At 49.6% G+C, this 24,220-nt stretch overlaps 1 protein-coding gene across 1 annotated transcript; it reads right to left on the reverse strand.

Moving 5' to 3' along the window:
* Positions 1-71: 71 nt before the first annotated feature.
* Positions 72-24,220, reverse strand: Ptpn23 (protein tyrosine phosphatase non-receptor type 23). Its single transcript, XM_050139204.1, has 25 exons — positions 23,682-24,220; positions 13,621-13,695; positions 8,746-8,873; positions 8,432-8,508; positions 7,799-7,848; positions 7,552-7,683; positions 7,058-7,138; positions 6,849-6,980; positions 6,715-6,762; positions 6,076-6,132; positions 5,908-5,966; positions 5,673-5,752; positions 5,442-5,556; positions 5,282-5,347; positions 4,886-5,031; positions 4,299-4,616; positions 4,066-4,220; positions 3,837-3,988; positions 3,568-3,747; positions 1,698-3,480; positions 1,426-1,610; positions 1,222-1,326; positions 1,009-1,147; positions 811-924; positions 72-729 (listed from the first exon to the last, which is right to left on the reverse strand). The coding sequence occupies exons 1-25, from the start codon at positions 23,763-23,765 to the stop codon at positions 250-252; spliced, it is 4,941 nt and encodes a 1,646-aa protein (XP_049995161.1). The 5' UTR covers positions 23,766-24,220; the 3' UTR covers positions 72-249.

Raw genomic sequence — 24,220 nt, forward strand, 5'->3', positions numbered from 1 at the left:
CTCAAGAAACAAACAAAAAAATGTGGTAAGGGAGAGAGAAGTGTCTTTGGCACTCCTGAGGCAGCAGTGGGTGAGCTCAGACATTGGCCACAGAGTATGTTTATTCTTTGAGTAGCCCAGAGCTGAAAAATGTCAGGTTCCACAAAGGAGCAGAACCTGACCTGAGGCCTGCAGTACAACTCCATCTGGCAGAGCCGAAGGCAGCAGGGATGGGAGATGTAGTGTATGGACCAGGTAGGCCAAGCCTGTTCAGGTCTTGTTAAGTGTCCAAAGTGGATCCAGGAGGCTTAGGGGATCATCCGTAGGCTGGGCAGCCCTTAGACCCTGTCCATTGTGGGCCTGTAGAAAGTTCTGCTTGCTCATCCGTTGTTTTCCCCGCAAAGAGCTGTCCAGTGAAAATGCCTCTGGAGTCAGAGAGGCCAACAGCTCCAGGGACGAGGAGGGGGGCCCTAAGCTGGGGGCTTCAGGCACTGGTGGCTCCTCCTCTGGCTGTGGGGCTTCAGGCAGAGGTGAAGAGAGAGGGGGAGGAGAGGAGGATGGGACAGGAGTAGGCTCTGGAAGGCTGGCTGGTGGAAGACCCGGGGGTTCTACAAGACCTGGAAGGCTGGCAGCTGGGGAATCCACACCACCTAGGGGCCGGATGCTGAGCTTGGCAATGGTAGCCTGGATGGAACTGATGGGCACATCTCCACCGAGGACCAGATCCTGTGAGTCCTGAGGCAGGTGATTCTGAGAAGGGTAGAGCTGGTAAGAAGGCAGTGTCACCAGGTTGTGACCGTCCCAGCAGAGCCCTCAAGGAACTGCCCTCACCTTCTGACTGATGCTCATGCTGGCCGCAGGCTTGCCTGGAGGGGGCACACCATGGCGCTGTAGAACCTGCTCCACATGTCTCACCAGCGCCTCGTGGCAGAACCTGAGATGCAGCTAGAAAGATACATTTGGTGTGGTCAGCTGGGCAGGGGCCATCCTCAAAGGGCAAACCCAGCTCAACCCAGTCTACCCACTCACTTTTTCCTGCAGCATGTGTTTTCTCTGCTGCCTCATCCGCCTCACCAGCTGAGGCAGCTCAGGAATCCCATTCCCAGCCTCCACCTCCTGCACCGCTGCATACAGCAGTGCAAAGGCTCCTGTGCGGCCCACTCCAGAGCTGCGGCAAGAAGGAAGCATAAGGCCAGGCTAAGACAGGGTAGACACGTTCACTCAAGGGCTGCCAGCTCCTACCTGCAGTGTACGACAATAGGTGTGTGCAGAGGTCGCTGATGCAAATAATGTGCATGTACCTCCTGGATGAAGCGCAGCAGGTTGCCAGGGCTGTCTGGCAGGCCTCTGCAGGGAAAGGGCAGGTATGAGCCCCTGATGTGAGGTCTTCACCCCTGCACCCAAGGAGTTTGCCCTGACCCCTACCATCCAGAACAGTGAACGTACAGCTCAGGCCAAGTAGGAAAATGGAGGTGCACAAGAGAGCGCTTGAGGCTCTGATCACGAAACTGCAGACTCAGCACTCGCTCCACATGGGTTTCGGTAGTGCGAACACTGCTCAGTGCCACACTCAGGGCTCCATGCACCATGGGCTGGCCCCTCTCAGTGGGGAAGTAGCGTGCCACCTTTTGCTGAAGAGTAGACAGGACAGTTAAGGCTACCTTTCCCAGACTCCCTGCCTCCCCACACCACAATCCCTTCCTAATCTAACCTCTTACCTTTTCCATTTCGGCCTCAGAGACCAGCATGACAATGACTGATACTTTCTGTTCATGCACCATGAGCCAGAAATCGGCAGCTGTGCCAGGCAGTGGGGCCTGGGTGGCCACTAAAGGTGGACAGTATGGCGAGAGCCCCTCCACACAGCTAGCATTAATGTAGTCATCTTTGCCCGAGCGCAACACCACACGGTTACTGTCATAGGGCATAACATCCTGGTGCCGGTTCTTCAGCGAGTAGCAGCGGGCAATAGCAATGGATCGACCTCGGGCATCATGTTCCTGTGCCTCTTGCAACTCTCTCCAGATTGCATCCAGTGCTCCTGCATCCCCTAGCTGCCCCCGAAAAGTCTCCAGCTCCTGCTGCAACTGCCGCAGCCTCTCAGGATGTTCATAGGGGTCCTGCTCAATCAGCCGCAGGGCCTGTGGCCGACGGCCCTCAGCTGCATCTACCTTGGTAGGCTGCAGCAGGGGTTGCCCACCCCCAGGAGGCTGCGTTCCTCCATGCTGACTCTCAGGGCTAGAAGACAGGAGGTCTGCAGCTGCAGCACCTCGGCGCAAACAAGGTGGTGGCTCTGCTGTTGGAGGCCTTGAAGGTACTGGACCAGGCCCTGGTGATGGGGCAGGTGAAGGCACCAAGTGGGGACTAGGGGTGGGCTGACTGGCTGGTGGGGGACCTCGAATAGAAACAGGGGTTGCCTGAGGACCCAGGGGCCTAGGGGAAGGGGCAGGGCCATATGTCAGGGTGGGATGAGGATGAGGAGGCCCAGGGCTAGGGAAGGGCAGAGCCCCCGAGTGTGGGGGAAGAGGGTCTTGAGATGGGACTGGATAGATCTGGCTGTGCAGGGTGGGTGGTGGCTGCCCCAAGACAGCAGCAGGCTGAGGGGTAAAAGGGTAGGGAGGTGGAGGTGGAGGAAGAATCCCTGGGGCCTGAGTTGGGAAGAGATGTGGATGCTGGAACGGAAGGGGCTGATGTGAGGGCTGTGGACCAAATGCTGGTTGTGGGGGCTGGGGCTGAGGCTGAGCTTGGGGCCCAACCCTAGGGGCTGGAAAGCCTGTGGGGACCCCAGGAGGAAAGTGGTGCTGTGGCGGAGGGCCTGTGAGGTGCTGCTTGGTCCCTACAGGAAAAGCATAGGGTGCGGGCAGAGGCTGTGGTTGGGGAATAGGCTGGGACACAGGCTGAGGCACAGGAAAGCAGGGCTGGGGGAGAGCTGGGGTAGGGTTTGGCCGTGGTGCTGCATGGCTAGAGATAGGGGCCTGGACACTATCTACTGTAGTGGTAGCTGGCCGAACTGCCATGGCTAACTCAGGTCCTGAGAACTGGGGGGGTGGGGCAGAGGGAAGACCTACAACTGGTGGAGGTGGCCCTACCCCCACATAGGGACTGCTTACAACTCCATGCTGGGGAGAGGATCTTGGTACAAGGCCCAACTCTGATGTGTAGGTGGGGGCTGGGTAGAGGACTGTCCCAGGTGCCATGGGCACTGCAGCCCTGGGCTGCATCAGTTGCGTGGGGCCTGAATAGGTTCCAGGGGGTAAGGGTGCTGAGAGATAGTGGGCTGCTGGGCCTGTGGAGCTAGGGAAGGGGCCAGGAGAAAAGTGGAGCGGGGCCGTAGTTCCTAGGAATGGGTCAGGCAGCCGTGAGCCAACCACCATATCCGGGGGCAAGCTGCGCAGCTCCTCAGGTGGGTCTCCAGCCTCTACTGCCTCACCCTCATCGCGGCGGGAGAGCAATGGTTTGGGGGCTGTGGGCCGAGGTGGTGGTGCCTTTTTCTTTAGCTCCCTAAAGGATAGGCAGGGAAGCAAGGTCAGCTTCATACACCAGGTTGGCCTGGGCCGGGTCCACAATGAAGCTGAAGACCACACTCACCTGTCCAGGAGCTGCTGGCGGGCGGCCTCTTGGGCACGACAGATAGACTGTGCCCGTTCCAGTAGGGTGGCTACCTTGCTTTCCAGGTCTGCATAAAAGTCCTTGCCTTCCTGGGACTTCTTCATCAGGTCCTCATAGGCTTCATATGAAGCTACCAGGGTCTGTAGTGTGGAATTCCACCTTGGTGGGCACAAGAAAAAGCCATAAGGCACACTATAGGGACAGAGCTCCAGATGGGGCATGGGGTAAGAAGGAAGGCAGGCACTGACTTCTGGTCCAGTTCACTAAGCACCCGCCGCACAGCTGCATACTGCACATTGGCCTCAGTCAGTGCCCGGAGGACATTGTCCTGGGCAGCCAGGTTCTGCTCCAGGTACACCTTCAGCTGATCATACTTCTTCAGCTGCTCCTCAAACAGTTTCTGTGGAAAGATGGGAACAAAAAAACTAAGTAAGGAGCCCAGAAACAGAGCCCTTTCTCAGTGCTCATCCAACCCACCTTCATCTCTGAGTGGTCAGTGGTGACCAGGGAGGCAGTGATGTCATCCTTCTGGATCAGCTCTCGGAGTTGCTGCTCCAGGGACACACGCTGGTCCCGCATCTCCTGCACCTTGGCTAGGATGCGCTTCAGGTTTTGCAGCACAGCCTTGTCCTCTTAAGATAGCAGCAATCAGTGAGGCCAAAGAAACCCTAGCTCCAAGCCCCTTCCTGCTAGCCATGGGTGGGGCTTACCTGGGGTGAGGGCTGGTGTGGGTAGGGCAGCCCGCACCTGGTCCAGTGGTCCACTGAGCAGGCGCAAGTTACCAACGTGCAGATTCATAGCACGGTGCAGCTCGCTGTTGGTGAAGGACGCCTTTTCATGAACTTCCATGTACTTCGTCCACTCTCGCCTCACCTCTACGAGCTCAGCCTTGGCCACGGAGGGGCCAGGGGCAGCCCCAGTCTGGCCCAGGGTCTCCTGCAATTTCTGCTCTTGCAGCTCATCTTCCTCCAGCAGATCCCTGATGTCCTTGAGGGAAGCTTCCACATCCGTGAACACACCTGACAGCACTGAGGTGTATTGGGGGTGGTCACTGAGGTAGGCAGAGCAGACACCACTCTGCCCTCTGCCCACAAGACACAGAAATGCCCACTGGGATTAGAGTTTGTTTCCCAGCACTTGCTCAACTCCACAGATACAGGAAGCCCATAGTTTACTGATCCACAGAACCATTTGGATGGTGCATGCTTGGGCCAGGGCTTCACCAGCATCCTTGGTGGAGGAGGCCATGGCAGGTTACTTGCCTGCTACCCTGGCACCTGTTTTGTGCTTTGCTCACCCTGCATTGACTGGACAAGGTTCTTGACGGTGTCAGGCCGGACACTAAGCGCTGCACACTTCTCCATGAGCTGGGGTGGGATATGGTTGTAAGCATCTAGGTTGTCCACTGTTTCAGGGTCAAGCTGCATTGAGTCCATGAACTGACTAGGGAAGGGAGAGGGATGACAACAGGATCAGATGAATGCTGGGCTCTGACCCAATTCCGTCTACATAAGAGCCTGCTAGGTTGATCCCCTCCATTGAAACTAGACAAAAGCACGGGCTGGTGGCTATGCCCAGACACTGATAGCAATGGCGGGGCAGGATACCCTCCACAGCACACCAGCACTCTAAATCTGAGCAAGAAGGAAGACAGCTGTTGTGCACCCGACCTCCCCACCGCTCATCCACTTACTCTAGGACCTCATTCTTGTCTTCAATCTTGGCCATCATTTCCCGAAGCAGCTTGGCCTTCTCCTCGCTAAGGAATAAACAGACCAGTTGCTGGAGACCTGTATACTTGAGGGACCTCAAGAACCTCTGTGCCAAGGAAAGAGCCAGTCCCTCCTACACACCTGTACAGTGACGAGGCCTCATGGGCAGCCATAGGTACCAATTTGGCAAAGATATCAGGACCTGTAACAGCTGGGTCTGTGGGGTTTACTGGCAAGGGCTTCACCAAGGGGGCTCCTAAGAGCAGGGAGTACCACAGAGATCAGGCCCACAGGAAGACTCAAGGCAGCCTCCTCCCTATCCCATCCGTCCTCTGCCAACCCCAGTCCTCAGTTTCCCCTCAGCTGCCAGACCTTTTACAGGCTGAAGGGTATCCAGTGCTGGCACCGCCTCATGGTAGATAAAGTCATTATCCTTCTTGGCAGAATTATACCTGGGAGCCGGGAGAAATCACAGATCACCAAGGATACACAAATTAGATTTCCATGTAGGTTACTGCTCTCTGGCACTACTGGCTTCCTCCCACGGTGCAGAGGAACAAGATATTTAATAAGAAGGAACCATACCACCCTAGTCCCACACACTTACTTTCCCCCAATGACATCCATAGCGAATCGAAGTGCATCTTGCACAGTGTCAGGCTGGCCCTGTGGAGACAGAGGAGATAACCAAGGCTAGGGTCAAGATCCATCAGCTCGGCTAGCCTTGCCATCTGCCTTCATGGCTCTGAAAGCAGCCACACTCGCTCAGCTTTACCTTGGCCAGCTTGATGGCTTCGTTCAACTTGTCTAGGGCACTCTGGAAGTAGGCCACCTGTGGAGGCAAAGCCTGGTCTGTCCTGTCCTGCTTGGACCCTAATGTTCCATCTCCCCACTATGTCCTACCTGATGATCAGAAGACCAGCAGCGCAGGTAGCAGATGCCTGCCGAGCCAATAGCCCCAAACAGCTCCACCCTGTAGCCTACATCTCCAAAGAGCCATCCCCCCTGTGGGAAGCCCATTCTGCCTCCTGAGAACCCCGGGAATGAGGGCTACAAGGTGGGAAGAAGCAAAGTCTACAGCAAGGTTCTGACAGCCTGGCACATGATGAGGAAGACCAGGGGGACAAGGGTTTGGCAAAGAGGACCAATGCCAGTGTGATATAAAGACAGAATCTTAAGGCCAGGCGGTGGTGGCGCACGCCTTTAGTCCCAGCACTCGGGAGGCAGAGGCAGGCGGACCTCTGTGAGTTCGAGACCAGCCTGGTCTACAAGAGCTAGTTCCAGGACAGGCTCCAAAACCACAGAGAAACCCTGTCTCGAAAAACCAAAAAAAAAAAAAAAAAACAAACAAACAGAAGAATCTTAAAAGCCTGGAACACGTCCTGACAGCCCCCCTTGCCCACAGCCCACTCACCCGTTCCCCAAATTTCTGTTGCTCCTCAGCTTGCTTCCCCATGTGCAGCTGGGAAAGAAGAGGAGGCATCATGACTTGTTGCTCCTGAGCTCCAGCCGCCTGGCCCAGTTCACAACCAGTAACCCTTGCCTTACATGAGCCACAGCTGCGAAGTAGTAGATCTTCATCTGGACCAGCTTCTTCCAGTCTTTCTGGATACGGCCCAGCAGAGAAGCAGTCTCCGGGTTTTCCAAGGCCCGACATGCCTCCTTGTAGTAATCTACCACCTGGGAATGGGGATGAGTCCGTTCAGTCACCAAGGAGCAGGAGCAAAGCAAATGCCCACCCTCAGCCCTCTTCCTACCTGTGCACTGATGCGGGCCACTAGGAAGCTCTTCCGGTTGTCCAACATGGACTTCTCCAACAGGCACTCCTGAGCCTGGCCCTGGAGCAACAAGCGCGGGTCACTACCCTGTGCACCTGAAGTCCTCTCCCTCTTGGCTGCTCTCTTCTCGAGTCTCCCCAGCTCCCAGAATTACCACCCTGCGCCTGATCTACTTGGAACTCAAAAGACCCCATGTCAAGGCCTCCTTCCTGTCTGTCCCTTACTACCTGCAATGTGACTGGCCCAGGGTCTAGATATAACTGCCTCCTCCCTTAGCCATTTCTTCTCCAATTCAACCTAAAGTTAGGGTGGTAGCTCATAACCCCAAAAATGCTGAGGCAGGAGGACTGGTCATGGTTCTGAAGCAAGCCTGGGCTACACAGACAGTTCCAGACCAGTCTGAGTTACAAAATGTGACTTCATCTCAAAGCAGAAACAAAACCCATTTGGCCACCAGGGCGACTCCTGCTCACCAGCATGAGGTTGACATTGAGGGTGAGGATCTGGCGGCTCATGTCGACACTGAAGGCCTGTGGGAAGTGCTCGCGCAAGTAGGCAAAGGCACCTGCTGCACACTGGAAGTGGGTGCAGGAGACTTTCATGCCCTGGACGTGAAAGATGACCACTTCCATAAGGCAAGAATCATTCCAACTTTGGTAGCTGATGACACCCTGTCCTCCATAGCACACCCACATGTCCACCTGCATCCCTGGGTCCTACCTCCTCAGACACGCGCTTATCCATAGCCCCCAGCATGGAGTGCAATGCACCTAGAGAGACAAAGGCCGTTAGGTCAGGAGAGCGTGGGGTGTTTCCCAGGCTGCCCACACCTGTGTTGAGACTACAGTAGAGGAGCACCCGTCTTTACCCAGTGAGAAAAACAGGTCCTAGAACTGGGCAAAATCCAAGAAGCCAGCCAAATTCTTTCTCCTATTATGTACCTGGCTCAGGAGTAGAGGAGGGAGGAGCCCCCATGCTTTCCCCTCAGCCAGCAGCCACACTGACTTGAAGGGCAATCTAAGGCCAGTCTTAACCTCTCAATCCAAAGCCATTAATAGGGCAGTAGGGAGGAAGTGATACTATCCAAGCAAAGGAAGGCCGTGAGTCCCTATTGTAGTGCACAGAGACAACTCTGTGGTCAGCCCAGCAAAGTAGCTCTTTAAACAGTGACTTCCCAGGGTCCCAGGAACAGCAGAAGTGTCAGTGAAGCTGTGGTAGAGGCAGGGGAGGGGTCAGAACCCAGGTATATTCCTTTCATTTAGTCATAGCCTTTTTGGCTGTCTGACCTGATGAGCTGAGGCCCAGGGCTGACAGGGCTTGAAGCAGGGCCCATGGAAGGATCAAGCGGCTTACCAAGGTTGTAGAGAATACAGGCCTGCTCGTACTTGATGTCTTCATGGGCCACAGACTTTCCCGAGAAGATCTCAGTCCTGCAGACATGCATCTCAGTCATCGCGAGAATAGGACCTGGCCTGGGCCCAAGGGGGTCAGGGAAGGGGACCAACCACTCCAGTATGAGACTGGGGTCTATGGGAGATCACACTAACACTCCCCATTCTGTGCAAGGAGAGAGGACATGGGAAAGGATCATGCCTACCACCCAAGCATCCCAGTTGTCCAAGCACCTTCTAAGTTCTCAACTGCCCAGCCCAGCTACCAGCTCTCACCAGGTGACAGCTACAGCGGCCTCCTGGCCGGAGCCCATGGGCACCCGACTCTGCAGATAGTGTAGCTGGCCAAGGTACTTTCGAAGGACACTGCAGCCCTCAAAGTCCCGTGCAACACGAATAGCATTCTGGGAAGTAGGATGGAAGAAACAGGCTCACCATCATTAGGGATTTCTAAAAAAGCCCCATCTACACCTACAGCTGAGGAACATACCATACTGCTAGGGCTGGTGGACTAAGTCATCCACATTTGTAGAAGATACTCTATAATATGCTTTAAAATTTGGACTATATTCAACTTTAAAAAATATTTTATGCACGTAGGTGTTTTGCCTGCATGTATGTGTGTCACATGTGTGTCTGATGTCTGTGGAAATCAGAAGAGGGAACAGGATCCCCTGGAACTTGAGTTACAGATGGTTGTGAGCTGCCATGTGAGTGCTGGGAACTGAACCTGAGGAAGAGCAGCCTGTGCCCTTAGCTCTTGAGCTATTTCTATAGCTCCTATGTTTAATGCTACGGCCCGCCTATGTTTAACTTTTGACCCACAATTCTGTATCTAAAAATGAACAGTAAGAGACCCAGGAAGGCCAGGCATGGTGATGCACAGCTGTGAGCCCAGAACCCAGGAGGGTCAGTCATTCGAGGTTATTCTTGACTACAAAGCAAGTTTGAAGTCAGCCTGAGTTACACGAGACCCTGTCTCAAAAAAAAATGATTCATGGGGCTGGAGAGATGGCTCAGCGGTTAAGAGCATTGCCTGGTCTTCCAAAGGTCCTGATTTCAATTCCCGGCAACCACATGGTGGCTCACAGCCATCTATAATGAGGTCTGGTGCCCTCTTCTGGCCTGCAGACATACACACAGACAGTGTTGTATGCATAATAAATAAATATTAAAAAAAAAAGATTCACGGAGGACAGATATCAAAACCGGGGAAAATCCTCAATTGTGCACACAACAGCATTTCTCACAGCATTATCACTTTAAAAGTCTTGATGCCACTAGACTTTCTATCAACAAGGACTGTCTACATGAATTATGGCATAGCCACTCACAAGAAAATATTCCTCAGCCAAACTACAGAAAAGGTTGTTAGGAATATACTATGACTTCTATGACAAACTATGACATACAGGCAAAAGAAGAATGTAATAGACGAATATATGATCACATTTCTGTACAAGCATAGGATATGCAAATAAATATACAGACAAAAAAGGGGGGGGGACCAGATGACTATACCTCCAAATGCTGACAGAGATTATCTACAAGTAATCCCACTGAAGTCATTTCTCTCTGTGTGTATGTGTAGTGCACAAATGCACATGTGTGCAGGTGCATACACCAGGTCGACACAGTTACCTTCCACTATCACTTGCCACCTTACGATCTGAAAACGATTTCTCTATCTCCACCCCCTGCCAAGCACTAGGGTTACAGATGTGCATGACCACGCCTGGTATTTTATATGGGTTCTGGGGATTCAAACCCCAGTCCCCATTCTTACATGCCTACTTTACCAAATGAGCCTTCTCCCCAGACCCAGTTTACCTTCTTATACACACACACACACACACACACACACACACACACACACACACACACACACACGGGGTGGGGGGATAAGTGTCTGATAGAAACATAAATCTTTCTTTGCTCATATATTCTGGATATTTACTGTTTTCAATTTTTATAGTAACAAACCTTTTTATTTGGCAGGAAAATGAAACAAAACAAAGGAATCCTCTGTTCAAGTTTTTAAAAGCAGACCATACAATTACCAAGAAGCAGGTGCCCAGTGAGGAAGTGAGCTCGAAACACCATAAACTCTCCCTTGTACCAACAGCTACAGAGCCCAGAAGCAAGGCCGGGCAGACACCACCAGCTGATCAGATCCCTTAACAAGGATGCTCTCAGCACGTACACATCCCCATAGCCTGACACCTCATCCTTTACCTGACACTGATTAGGGTACTTATTAGTAATCATAAAATAAAAGAAGCCAGGCATGGCAATACATAACTGTAGTCCTAACACTTGGAAGGCAGAGGCTACAGGATCAGGATCAAGTCATATTTCACTAGAGAATAAGTTAAAAGCCAGCTCAGACTACATAAGACCCTGCTGTGGGGTGGGGGGTGGGAGGGAGCAGGCAGGCAACCTTTCCCCACAAAACGGCCAGCAAGGCCTTGACTTGCATACTTGTAAACCAAAGAGGCTGGAGGACCACAAGTTCCAGACCAGTCTGGGCTACATGGCAGCCTCTTAAGACTCTTAACAACAACATAGGAAATGGCACACACTGGGAGAATTGTGCACCACTCGTAGAGATGTAAAATGGCTCATCACAGCAAAATTACAGTGTGGTGACTCTTCAAAATTCCACCTATTACATAACTCAGTAATTCCACTTCTGAGTATGTACCCCCCCCCCCCCCCCCAAGCAGGCTGTTGTAATTGTAATTCGCACCCTTGTTGACAGTTTTATTTTGGCTTTTGTTTGTTTTTTGAGATAGGTTCTCTGTTAACAGCTCCGGCTGTCCTGGTTGGACTTGAACGCACAGAGATCTACCTGCCTCTAGGATTAAAGGTGCGCACCACCATTGCCTGGGGCCTCCCCACCAGACAGGGTTTCTTTGTAGTTTTGAAGCCTGTCCTGGAACTAGCTCTTGTAGACCAGGCTGGCCTCGAACTCACAGAGATCCGCCTGCCTCTGCCTCCCCGAGTGCTGGGATTAAAGGCGTGCACACATCTTTAATCCCAGCATTCAGGGGGCAGAAGCTAGCTAGCATGGTCTACATTAGCCATCGCCGTACAGCCAGAACTACATAGAGACCCATCTCAAAAGAACAAAGACCAACAACACTTAAGAGTTCCTTCTGAACTGCTGGGACGGCTCCGTGGGTAAAGCATTTGCTGTGCAGCCTGTCCATCTGAGTTCAGTTCCTGGAACAAGGGGAGAGCAGACTTTTGCAAGTTGTCCTGTGATTGCCACACGAGTGTCCTCCCTCTTGTGCGCACGCAAACACAACACACACAAATTTAAATCCTGAGATTTCATTCAAGCTAATAAAACCAAGATTACTACTAAGTGAATAATGACCAGGAAGCACCCACAGTGTGGAATCACTAAACAAAGCCACAATGAGCATTCCAGGTGGGATAAGAGAGCAGGAAGGCATGAGACTCAGACTACTCGGAACAACAACCAACTGCAACTTCTAAATTACTTATTCTGGAATTTTCCACTTAGTATTCTGGAATACAAGTAACTGAAAGTCAGTGAAATTTCAGAAGGTCAAACAACAGATTAATGGAGGAACTGCCATATTTGAGTTCTTACGGGCCTAACAAAAGACAATGTAGAAAAGGAACAAAAAAATCCAACAGACTCAAAATATGCTGAATTCTTATATAGGAATATTTCAAAATGGTTGAAAATATAGGGGGAAAGGGAAATTCAAGCTGTTCGTTACGTACATTATACCTAAATGACAACAATAAAGAGAAAAGATTTAAGTTAAAAAAACAAAACAACCATCAGGGGTTTGGCAAAATGACTGAGCCCTTATGTAAGGGTTCTTCCCACAGGCCTGAGAGGCTGAAGTTGAACATGGTGGAAGGGAACCAACTCCTGCAAGTTATCTGACCTCCACACATGCACACTGTAAATAAATAAATGTAATTTAAAAAATTTAAAAACAAACAACAAAAAACCCTTAAAGCCAGACATTGAGGCATATATCTATAACCCCAGCAGTTGGAGGACAGAAGGCAGAAGAATTCAGTCCATGACTAGGTTGGGCAACATTGCAAGCTCTAGGGCAGCTAGGATACGTAATGAGACCCTGTCTCCAAAATCAACAACAAAAACCAACAAAACAAAAACTCACAAAAAACAACAAAGGACTAGCCATGGCCCAGTGATGGAGCACAACTTTAATCCCAGTACCTGGGACACAGAAGCAGGCAGATCTCTGTGAGTCTGAGGCCAGCCTGGTCTACATAGTGACTTCTAGGATAACCAAAGTTACATAGAGAGACTTTGTCTCAAACAAACAAACAAACAAACAAACAAACAAACAAACATCAAAAAGACACTAGAGTCTGTGGATGGCCAGCTGGCAGAGTACTTGCCTGGCATGAAGGAAGCTCTAGGTTTGGTCCAGAAAAACATGGAGATGGTGGCATACATCTGTAACCTCAGTGTTTAAGACGAGGAGGTGGAAGGATCAAAACTTCAAGATCATCCTCAGCTACATAAAGTTGTAGGCCCATGTGGGTTACACAAGACCATGTCTCAAAAATAGTTAGACAGCATAGCAAGTAAAAATACTTGCTATCAAGCCTGAAGACATGAGTTCAATCCCCAGTACAGCAAAATAACTAAGATTTAAACATAAAGGGGCAATGCCATTAGTTCCAGAATTTTCAAGACTGAAGGCCAGCCTGAGCAACACCGAGACCCTATGGGGGAAAAAAATCCTTTTTCACCTATCAGGCTGTAGGAGTTAACACAAGTTTTTTTCTGCCGCAATTTTGATGCTTTTGTAGGTAAAAAAAAAAATAAATTAATTAAATATAGTAAATTCAAATATGACCACAGCAGATGGTAGAGTTGTGTGTGTGTGTGTTTTAATCTCTTTAACAAACCAATTCCATTCATACCTACCTAAAAATACCTTCTCCTCCCGGGCATGAATAGTGCATGCCTTTAATCCCAGCACTCCAGATGCAGGCAGATCTCTGTGAGTTTGAGGCCAGCCTGGTCTACAAAATGAGTTCCCGGACAGCCAAAGATAGACAGAGGAAACCCTGTCTCAAAAAAAGCAAAACAAATAAACAAAAAACCACAAAAATACTTTCTCCTACCTGTCTGAGTAACTCCAGCTTCTTCAGTTCCTCATTGTAAGCTTCTGGGTTCTCTCCATAATTCTTCAGGACAAACTAGAGGGAGGTAAAAATAAAGCGTAAGCAGAATGACCTCAGCTACAAGCAGCACCCAGGTGCTGACTAGGCCAGCCTCCTCCTCCCAGCCCGTGAAGATGGAGACTGAACACCCTATGCAAACAGCCCAACAGGCCCCTCATGCTACAGCCTTCTCAACAGACACCGGATTCTACCAGCTCAAGGAGGAGGGGTCTGACCCAGCTGAAACAGTCCTGCGAAGATCCCCAAAGGGTCACTCTTAGAGCTCCTTCAAGCATCCTTTGCGCTAAAGTCACAAGGATAACCCTAAAAGCACACATAGCGAGTAGGGGTGCAAAGCCTTCCCCGCCAGAAGGGAAGAGCACCAAGGACCAAGGTGCTCCAGCTTCTTCCTCTCAGGAAAGGCCTGAGGGAGTGTGATGAGAAATGAGGAGCATGGACTGGGATGTCATTCAAATAAAACCACCAGGGCTGGGGAGATGGTTCAGCTGCCCTTCAGCACCCACAGGGCGACTAACAACCATCTCTAACTTCAGTATCAAGGGGTCCAGTGCCCTCTTTGGGTCTCTCTTTACAATGTGATACACAGACACACAAGCAGGCAAAATACTCATACACATAAATAAGAAAATTAGTAAATCTTCAAAAGATAAATAATCAGAGCCAGCAGGGCTAGGGGCAGCTCAGCTGGTACAGTGCTTCCCTACAACTTGGCATCTGCTGCTCTTGCTGACAAACTCGGTTTAGCCTCCAGCAGCTACATGGTATTACTCTGTAATAATTGCATAGCTATTACTCTAATTCCAGAGGGTCCAATGTCTTCTTACCTACATGGGCAACAGATGTACATGTGTGCATATATATACATCCAGACAAAACATTCATAAACATGAAATAAAAATAAATCTTAAACTGGGCAGTGGTGGCGCACGCCTATAATCCCAGCACTCAGCAGGCAGAGGCAGGTGGATCTCTGTGAGGTCTCCAAAATGAGTTCCCAGATAGCCGGGGCTGCACAAAGAAACCCTGTCTTGAGAAAACCAAGCCAAACAAACAACAAATAAATCTTAAAAAATAAAACAACTATTCAGGCGATGGTGGCGCACGCCTTTAATCCCAGCATTCAGGGAGGTAGAGGCAGGCAGATTTCTGTGAATTCGAGGCCAGCCTGATCTACAGAGTGAGTTCCAGGACAGTCAGAGATACACAAAGAAACCCTATCTCGAAAATCCAAGCCAAACCAACCAACCAACCAAACAAACAAGACAACTAAAAATAGGATTAGCAAGTTGGTTTAGCTGATGAAATCAGGTTTACGGACCCGAGTTCAACCCCGAACAGAAAGGCGGCAGGAGAGCATGGGCACTACAGCGTTGTCTGACGTCCGTGACTTCCATGCATGTGCACCCACAGTACACCCTCACACTCCACAGGATACCCTCACACCTCACAGGACACCCTCACACCCCACAGTACACCCTCACACCCCACAGGACACCCTCACACCCCACAGCACACCCTCACACCCCACAGTACACCCTCACACCCCACAGTACACCCTCACACCCCACAGTACACCCTCACACCCCACAGTACACCCTCACACCCCACATAACTAATTTAAAAAAGTGGGTAATGAGGATCTGGATGACTTCCAATTTTTTTCAATATTTGAAATTTGGGAAACAAATGACTCAAAGAGTTGTTGAAGAACTATGGTATCTGGAAAAAAATCAAACTCTGTAAGTGGTCTTAGCCTCTTTAAAAGATAAAAGCTATGAAAGAAATTATTGAACTCTGCCCAAACTCTGGACACAAAAAACAGTATTTAGAAGGGTAACAACCAAAAGCAGATTTGCTGATTCCCAGCTAACTTCACTCTGATCTAACTCCTACCTAATCTACAAACAGAGAACGCGGCTAAGGCAGCTCCTTCATCGTGAGAAAGGAGAAAATGCAGCTTCAAGGTTCTGTGGGATACAGCTGAAGGGATCTGATACCACAGAGTCCTAAAAACAAGAGTACTGTTCCAGCTGCTCACACGATAGTGAAGGGCAAGAGCCACTTCCCCTCCACGAATGAGAAGCAGCACCCACTCATCGAGTCCCCATCACAGGCTGGCAGAGTCTTGGGCGCTGCAGTCGCCCAGCCCTTCCAATGCAAAGAGGCGGGCTCCAGTCTCATCAGCATTTAGGGGAGGAGAGGAGAGGACTGGGGCAGAGGCCAGGGCACTTGCCAAGATCACAGCACTAACATCCTAGTTTTCATTTCTGTTGCTGTGAAAAAAGCTGACAAAAGGCAACTTGGGAGGAAAGGGTTTACCTGGCCCACATTCCCACATCACAGTCCATCACTGAGAGGCAGAACTGAAGGAAAGATTACAGAGGAACACTGCTTACTGGATAAATGCCCCTCGGTTGCTTGCTTATGCAGTCCAGGTCCCCCAGCCCAAGGATGGCACTGCCTCATCAACATCAACCAGGAAAATGCCCCAGAGATGTGCTCTCAGGCCAATCCCTCAAACGAGAGCTCCTTTCCCAGGAGGTCAAGGTGACAGAACTAACCCTGACTTAGCGACTGATGCAGCAACAATCAGAACCCAAACATTTGGCCCCACTGAAAAAGAGGACAGGAAGCTGGTAAAGCTCAGTGCAACCCACATGGTGGAAGGAGAAACCCAACTCCTGTGGCCTATATTCTGATCTCCACATGCACTCTGGTGCAAGCAACCACACATGTATAAACACATATCACACTAAATAAGACATAATATTTTTAAACTTTATACAATTTTTCTTTTTCTTTTTTATTTATGTTATGTGTATTGGCGTCAGAGCCCCTGGAAATGGAGTTACAGACAGTTGTGAGCTGCCATGTGGGTGCTGGGAATTGAACCCAGGTCCTCTGGAAGAGCAGCCAGTTCTCTCCAGCCCCCTTATTTGGCTTTTCAAGACAAGATTTCTCTGTGTAGCCTGACTGTCCTGGAACTCACTCTGTAGACCAGGCTGGCCTTGAACTCACCTGCCTCTGCTACCCAAGCTGAGATTAAAGGCGTGCACCACCACTGCCCAGACAGTGGTTTTTTGTTTTTAAATAAGAGTCAAGAGACTTGCTGAAATTCAAGTGTGTGGAACAGTAACCCAAACTATCTGACTACAGTCTATGGGACTGGTCTGACCTAATGTAACTTGGGAAAGCAAGGCAGTAGCAGACCCAAGAGTAAAACAGACACTGGTGTAGCGACACAAACCAACACTGAGAGAACCTCAAAGAGTGTCAGGCTTCCCTTGAACTGAAGCCTGAGATGGGAGCTGTTTACTGTGATTAAATTACAGTCCCAATGAAGGTGGTTTGGGAGAGAGAGGAAAACCCAAACCAAACCAAAACAATACTAGGTAGGCTCTGAAGCAGTTGAAGATCCTTTTTGTCAGAATCAGCAGCAGGCTTGGGGCTGGAGAAACAGCTCAGAAGTTTAGAGTACTTGCTGATCTTTCATAGAACCTAGGTTTTATTCCCAGCATCCACATGGTGGCTCACAACCAACTCCAGTTCTAGAGGACCCACAGGCAGGCATACACATGGTGCACATATACACATGCACACGGAGTAGAAAAGTAAATAAAAAAGAAACAGGTCTCAAGTGAAAGTATGATGAGAAATCAAACCTACTGAGGAAGGAAAAAGAAAAGGCATTGTGGGTTGGAGAGATGGCTCAGCCATTAAAAGCTAGGCTCACAACCAAAAATATAAGAAAAGACATTATAGGAGACAAACTCTTTGTATCCTTTTAAAAAAAAAATAAAATTGTCTTTCCATTTCCAGCCTGGTGTGATGGACGTACCTATGATCTCAGCATTTGGGAAGCAGAAGCAAGAGAATCAGGAGTTCAAGGTCATCCTCAAATCTGAGGCCACCAGCTGTGTGAGACTCTGAAACATAGCTGGGGGAATGGTGGGAAGAAGGAGCGCACGGGCTGTGTGTCATCTTGACACAAGCTAGTCACCAGAGAGGGAGGAGCCTCCACTGAGAATCCCTCCGTGAGATCCAGCCATAAGGCATTTTCTTAGTGATCCATGGGGGAAGGCCCAGCACTTTGTAGGTGGTGCCATCCCCGGTCTAGTGGTCCTGGGCTCTATAAGAAAGCAAGCCGAGTAAGCCAGTAAGCAGAATCCCTTCACAGCCTCTGCATCTGCTCCTGCCTTCAGATTCCTGTTTGAGTTCCTGTCCTGACTTCCTTCAAAGATGAACATCAATGTGGAAGTGTCAGCTGATTAAACCCTTTTCTCCCCAGCTTACTCTTTTGTCATGGTGTTTTGCTGCAGCAACAGAATATTACCTGCTATGCCTGCTTCACAAAGCTATCATGAAGACTTGAGCTAGTTCCTAAAAAGAAAGACTACACTTAGCTGAAAATATCCTTTATGGTATGGCAAGACCTGTACTATACTAAGATTCATAATGAGAAACTCTTCATGTGTTAATTTTCTCAATATTATCACAGCTGGTTGTGGTAGTACAGGCCTTTAGTCCTAGGACTGGTGATGTACAGGCAGGTGGATCTGAATTTGAGGCCAACCTGGCCTCCGTGACAAGTTTCAGGGCAGTCAGAGTTACACCCTTTCTCAAAAACCATGTAAGCCACAGACTAGAGACGAGTGATTAGTATATGATCATGATAGTGCTGAAGGTCACTCAACTCTGAGGGGACAAGGGAGGAGGTCAGTTTCTAGTGGCTGCACTTGTTCTGTGCTGCTATTATAGTAATTAATGACACAAAACCGTGCCACTAATGATCACTGGAAACAAGAATTCTGAATCATACGGCTATTTGCAGATCAGAGAAATGGAAAACCAGCAACCAATAATGGGGCAGTAGGACCCTGCCCTATTCAGGGTCTCTATTGCTGTGAAGAGAAACCATGACCATGGCAACTCTTATAAAAGAAAATGTTTAGCTAGGGTGACTTACTACTGTTCAGAGGTTTAGCTTGAGCTTCTGAAAACTCAAAGCCCAATGAACACTTCCTCCAACAAGGCCACACCTACTCCAACAAGCCGACGGTCCAATAGTGCCACTCCCTATGAGCACTGATTAACTTACCTCACCTTAGGAACAGCCCTTCTGCCTCAGCGTGTTCTCATTCTGCATTACTCTGAATTTGATACAATGCCTTCAAATTTCACTACACTAATTAAAGCAATGCTCAAATAAGGCTTTAAAACACATGGATTTGTTTGTTGGTTGGTTTGGTTTTTGAGACAGGGTTTCTTTGTGTAGCCTTGGCTGTCCTGGAACTAATTCTGTAGACCAGGCTGGCAGGCAGACATTAAGTCAGGAAAGACCATGGACCATCCAGTTCATCTGTAATGGGGGCCTATCCTGTGTAACATAAGAAAGACAGTTTCAGGCAGACCAACTGAGTCTGTCCATCTATGGTAGGAGATAAAAACAGATCAATACCACAGAAAACTGACAATATTTCATGTCCTCCACTGATGGGCAACCGGGGAAGGTGTTTTTAGGCTTCTGTTCTGTGGGAAATCTAGGAGAGAAACATTTCACAAAGCCGAAAGGCCAGACGTGAACAAGATGAGCAGCGGGAACAAGCAATGCACACGCGCTGTCCAGGGGACAGGTCAGTTCTGGAGAAAAGGCCTGTCTGAATCGGGGTGGCACAGCTGCCAGGCAGATGAAGAGATTCTGAGGAAGCATGGCTTACTGGGGCTAAGAAGCAGGAAGAAAGAACTCAAGAATGACCTAAGCAAGGCAATAATCAGATATGGTCACGTGGAAGGTCCCACAGAGGCAGCTGCAGTGGGCTGTGACAGCCTCAACAGCAGTCTCCCTGAGGACTCTGGTAGGAGAAACCAAACGACAGCATCGTGGCTACCCAGATGAATCATCAGAAGGTAAGTTCCATGAAAGCAGGAATTTTCAAAACCACTGTACTCCAAGGTCTTGGTTATATAATAGGCACTTTATTAAAATACAAGGATGCAGCATCTCAGTCCAAATGAGCCTGACTTTTGCTCAATGTAGCTGCTTAAGGGTAGGTGTTCGGGAAAGAAATGACTTTCAATATTAACACACGTGGCCAAATCATTCCCTAGTAAAGAGCACAGGAGTCATCTTTAACCCATTTTCAGAGCGTCAGTCCTCTGGGCCCCCCACAAGGGCAATATGGTGCACACAGGTTGGTGATGCAGCTCATTGATAAGTTTTTACCTCATTTGAACCCCTGGGTTCAATCTAGTACTGAAAGGTGGGGGTGGGGCGGGGCAGCTCAAGGCCAGTGCTTGTCCACTGAATGCTCCTGTGAGCCCAAGTGTGCCAACCTAGTTTGGCACTGCAGTTCAAAACCAACTTACGCTTCTCCTGACTCCCATTTCACGTAATGGAAGGGAAGTCACTTACAGTGAGAGTGACAATCAATAAAATACTGTTAAAATTTAAAATTTAATGAACTTTATTTGAGCAAAGGCAAAGACACAAAGATCTGTGAAGAGGGCACTCCTCCAGACCGCTGCTTCAGAGAACTGCACCTACACTATGATCTGACACTCTGAGAAGACCCTGGAGCACAGGAAACAACTTAGTCACAATGTAATCAACCAGTCAACACTTATACCTTAACTAGTTAAATGTTTACAGTTTAGTCAATTGGCTACAGGCCTTCCTGAAAACAACCAAAGCCAATGTCACTGTGATTACCCCTACACTGGAGGCTGGAGATGTTGGAGTACAGAAGGCCCAGGGTTCACCCTCCAGCACCACCAAACATCCACCCAAAGCCTGTACTGCTGGGGTCTTTTAGATCCAATGCAAAGGCCTAACACAAACCTCCTTGTGTTGGTGCTCCGGTACCCTAGAGGTATTTGTATTCTTACACTAAATTGCCTGAAGTTTTAAATTTCCTCGACTAGACTATGGATTCCTTTGTGTTAGTGGTAGTGGTGGGGCTGTATTATAGGAATACAGTTCAGTGAAAAAGCACTTGCTTAGCATGCACAAGGCCCTGGGTTCAACACCATTAAAAATAATAAACAAACAAACAACAATCCCCTAAGCCTGGCTGTGGTGGCACTTGCCTGTAATACTAGCACTGGGAAGGTAGAGGCAAGAGGACCAGGAATTCAAGCGTAGACTCTGCTATACAGCAAGCTTGAGGCCACAGTTGCCTGCACTGCCATAAAACCATCTTAACCAATGCCCTCACTGCCTCACCCCAAAAATCTAGTTGTGGAACCGAGGTTATGTTTTGAGTCAGTGTTCACCATGTTGCCCAGGTAGGCTTCTGTCTCAGTCTCCCGAATGCTAAGATTACTGACGTGTAACCACCACATCTGACTAGGCTATTTTCTTTTTCGTTATTAATAAGGTGTGGGTATGTGCATGTAAATGCAGGTGCCCTCAGAGGCCGGAAGAGGGAGTCTGATCCCGGGGAACTGGAGTTACAATGTGGGTCCTGGGAACCACACTCCAGGCTTCTGCAGGAGCATGATGCTCTATTTTCTACTGGCCATCTGTCTAGCCCCTGGACTGAGACTTTTCTACATTTTTCCATGTAGGGTAACATAATATAAATCTAATTGAAATTCCCTCCAGACTGTCTTTCAGTCATTTGAGAAACATTTCCTATGTGGTGGGAATTAGGCTAAAGGAACAAGGGGATGCCCTTCTGGTATCCCAGCTGAATATGGGGTTAAAACATAGCACATATAGGAGCAGAGTATTGTGGCGCACACCTTTAATCCCAGCACTTGGGAGGCAGAGGCAGGCTGATCTCTATGGGTTTGAAGCTAACCTGGTCTACATAATGAGTTCCTGGATGACCAGAGCTACATAGTGAGACCCTGTCTCGAACAGGCAAACAAGCAAACAGCACATACAGGGCTAGAGAGTGGCTCAGCAGGGTCAGGGGCGAAGGCACTTGCTGCCAAGTCTGGTTACAGAGTTTTATTCCCTGGACCTGCCTAGTCAAAGGAAAACACTAACTCCCACAAGCTGTCCTCTGATCTCAAAACAAAACAAAACAAAACAAAACAAAAAAAAACACTGCTATACTCCAAACATCTAGAGAGAGAGATTGAAAATAGCACAGAGCAGTGGTGGTGCATGTCTTTAATGCCAGCATTCGGGAAGCAGAGGCAGGAGGATTTCTATGAGTTCAAGGCCAGCCTGGTCTACAGATTGAGTTGCAGGATAGCCAGGGCTTTTACAAAGAGAAACCCTGTCTTGAGTGGGGGAAAGAGGGCACATGTAACTATTGCCAAAGAAAGGACGAAGGGAAAAAAACTTCAGAAAAGGGAAAGACTAAACCCAGATAAACGGCTTAACGACAGCTTTGTGGAAAACAGAGCTACAACTGGACCTTGAAAGCTGGATGGGACTAAGTCACAGAAATTAAAGAACAGCTCTAGAATGGCTCTAAGGGACAAAACTGAGAGCTCTTTAGATACAACAGCGGTTCTCAACATGTGGGTTAGGACCCCTTTGGGAGCTGCATCTCAGATATCCTGAATATTATATATTTACATTGTGATGCATTCGGGTGGAAGGAATTCCACAATCAAAGGCACGGCGTGGAGAAAAGCCTGCTAAGGAAACAGGAAGTAGTAACTGTGAACAGAATGTGGAACACCTGTATCAGACACACACAGATCATACATGTATAACAAGACTGTGACAAATGCTCAAAGAATCAGGCTGTCAGGGAGAACCCTGAATGGGAAACTAAAAAATACTGGCTGGACTCCCTATTACCAGGGCTCTGCATACGGAGTCTCTATCTTCCTCCCTCGGTTTCGATGCATTTTAGAAAAATTCACCTTATATTTGCATTAAAAAGAAGATGGGTAAGAATCAACCCAACTCTGTAAATTTAGATCAGGTGCTTTAACATGCTGGTCTTACAGATGAGCAAAGGGTCTGGCCTTGAGGGGTGGTCTACCTCTCTCTGTAGAACACTTGCCTAGTCTTTTACGCCAGGCTCTGGATTTGGTACCCAGCACCTGGACCACCGCCATACATACACACCCAACACCTGAACTCACCCAACCCCACCCCCCACGCACATGTAAGAATTAGTGCCTGAACTGAGGAAAAGGAGGTGTGACGAGAATGTGAAAAGCAAGCAAACCTCTTCCAAACCATTTTCTTTCTCCCGTTTCTTTCCCCAAGCACCACAGAGCGCTGAGAGATTACAGACAACAGCTGCGGGGCCAAAGCCCCAAGGCTCCGCACCTGTAACGGCTTCCCATTTGCCCATTTCAGCTCCGACCCTCAATGCTATTTGGGGACCCTTCCTAACGCAGTCGCTATCTTGGAGGGCACCCAATTCCCCATCACCACACCTGAACCCGCCACAGAAAGCCTTGCCTCAGTGAACTAACAACTACCCTCTACCCAGCGCAATGACTAATAGGATGCCTCCAAGAGCTCAGTGACTCAAGCCCTCTTATCAACAAGAAACTGGGTCTTTTGGTTCAAAGGAACTTTGGAATAGACATTTTCTAAGGAGACCATACAGAATTGGAAGGTCAGACTACACACACACACACTCACTGTCTCGGAACACGGCATTCCTACAGGCAGGCCACCGGGGTTCCTGTCTTAAAACACGCATTCTTTCCAGTCCGGTCGTGAACTGGGAGCCCACCAATGTCGGGTCTAGCGTGGACTCTGCATAACCTGGGCAGCCATCGCTCCCCAACGGGGGCTTCCTGGCCTTGGAGGAACAGGGCAGAGCTGGGTCCAGAACGTCACAGCAAGGAAGCACGAATCTCGGGAGGAATGCAAGTGGTCCAGGACAGAAGTCGGAGAGCAGATTCCCACAAGGATACAGGGCCAGTCGGAGAGAAGGATGCTGTGAGGGTACGGGAAGGGAGCGCCATCCTAAGGGAAAACGCCTGGCCCGACTTGCGACGGAACCCCGGGAGGAAGAGGCACGAGGGGGCATCACGCGCGGGCAGACGACGGAGATGCGGGGCAGAGATGAGCTCACCTTCTTCACCGCTGACTGGAAGTGGAAGTCACCGGCCTCCTTCAGATCCAGCCAGATCATGGGCATCCGGGGCACGGCCTCCATGGCGGAGAGCGCCTAGCGGCCACTGGGCCGCTCCCCTCCCAGTTCCAGCTGCTCCCTAAGCCGCGCGCGCAACCCCGCCCCTCCACGCCGGAAGTTCCTCGTCACGCGGAGCTGACGCACGCCCCCACATCTTGCTGGGAGATGCAGTCCTCGGCCGTGCAGTCTTTTGCACAGGCGCAATCATCTTCGCACATGCTCAGTCTTCTTCTCGCGGGGAGTCTTGGGTGGGGGAAAAGAGCCAGTCCGCGGGGAAGTGGCTTCTGGGAATAGTGGTCATCTCCACTAAACTCGAGACTTCTTTGGGATTTTTCTGACTTGCGTAAACGCTTTTCTCCCTCCTGGTAGGGCCTTTCAGATCTCACCCGATGAAGGACGGTGACAGGTGCTGTAGTAGAGAAAATATGGCGACTGAGATGCTGGGGAGGAGGACATAAATTCAACCTTGAGTGAAGAGT

This window comes from Alexandromys fortis, unplaced genomic scaffold, assembly GCF_014885135.2.
Source record: "Alexandromys fortis isolate MF-2015 unplaced genomic scaffold, M_Fortis_MF-2015_v1.1 scaffold_36, whole genome shotgun sequence".
Classification (NCBI taxonomy): domain Eukaryota; kingdom Metazoa; phylum Chordata; class Mammalia; order Rodentia; family Cricetidae; genus Alexandromys; species Alexandromys fortis.

Excerpts from the sequence above, each read along its gene's own strand:
- Ptpn23 (XM_050139204.1), bottom strand. The coding sequence starts at position 23,765 with ATGGAGGCCGTGCCCCGGATGCCCATGATCTGGCTGGATCTGAAGGAG. Across the intron at positions 7,684-7,798 it reads ATAAGCGCGTGTCTGAGGAG|GGCATGAAAGTCTCCTGCAC; the intron begins GTAGGACCCAGG and ends TTTCACGTCCAG. Across the intron at positions 7,139-7,551 it reads TCAATGTCAACCTCATGCTG|GGCCAGGCTCAGGAGTGCCT; the intron begins GTGAGCAGGAGT and ends TTGTTGCTCCAG.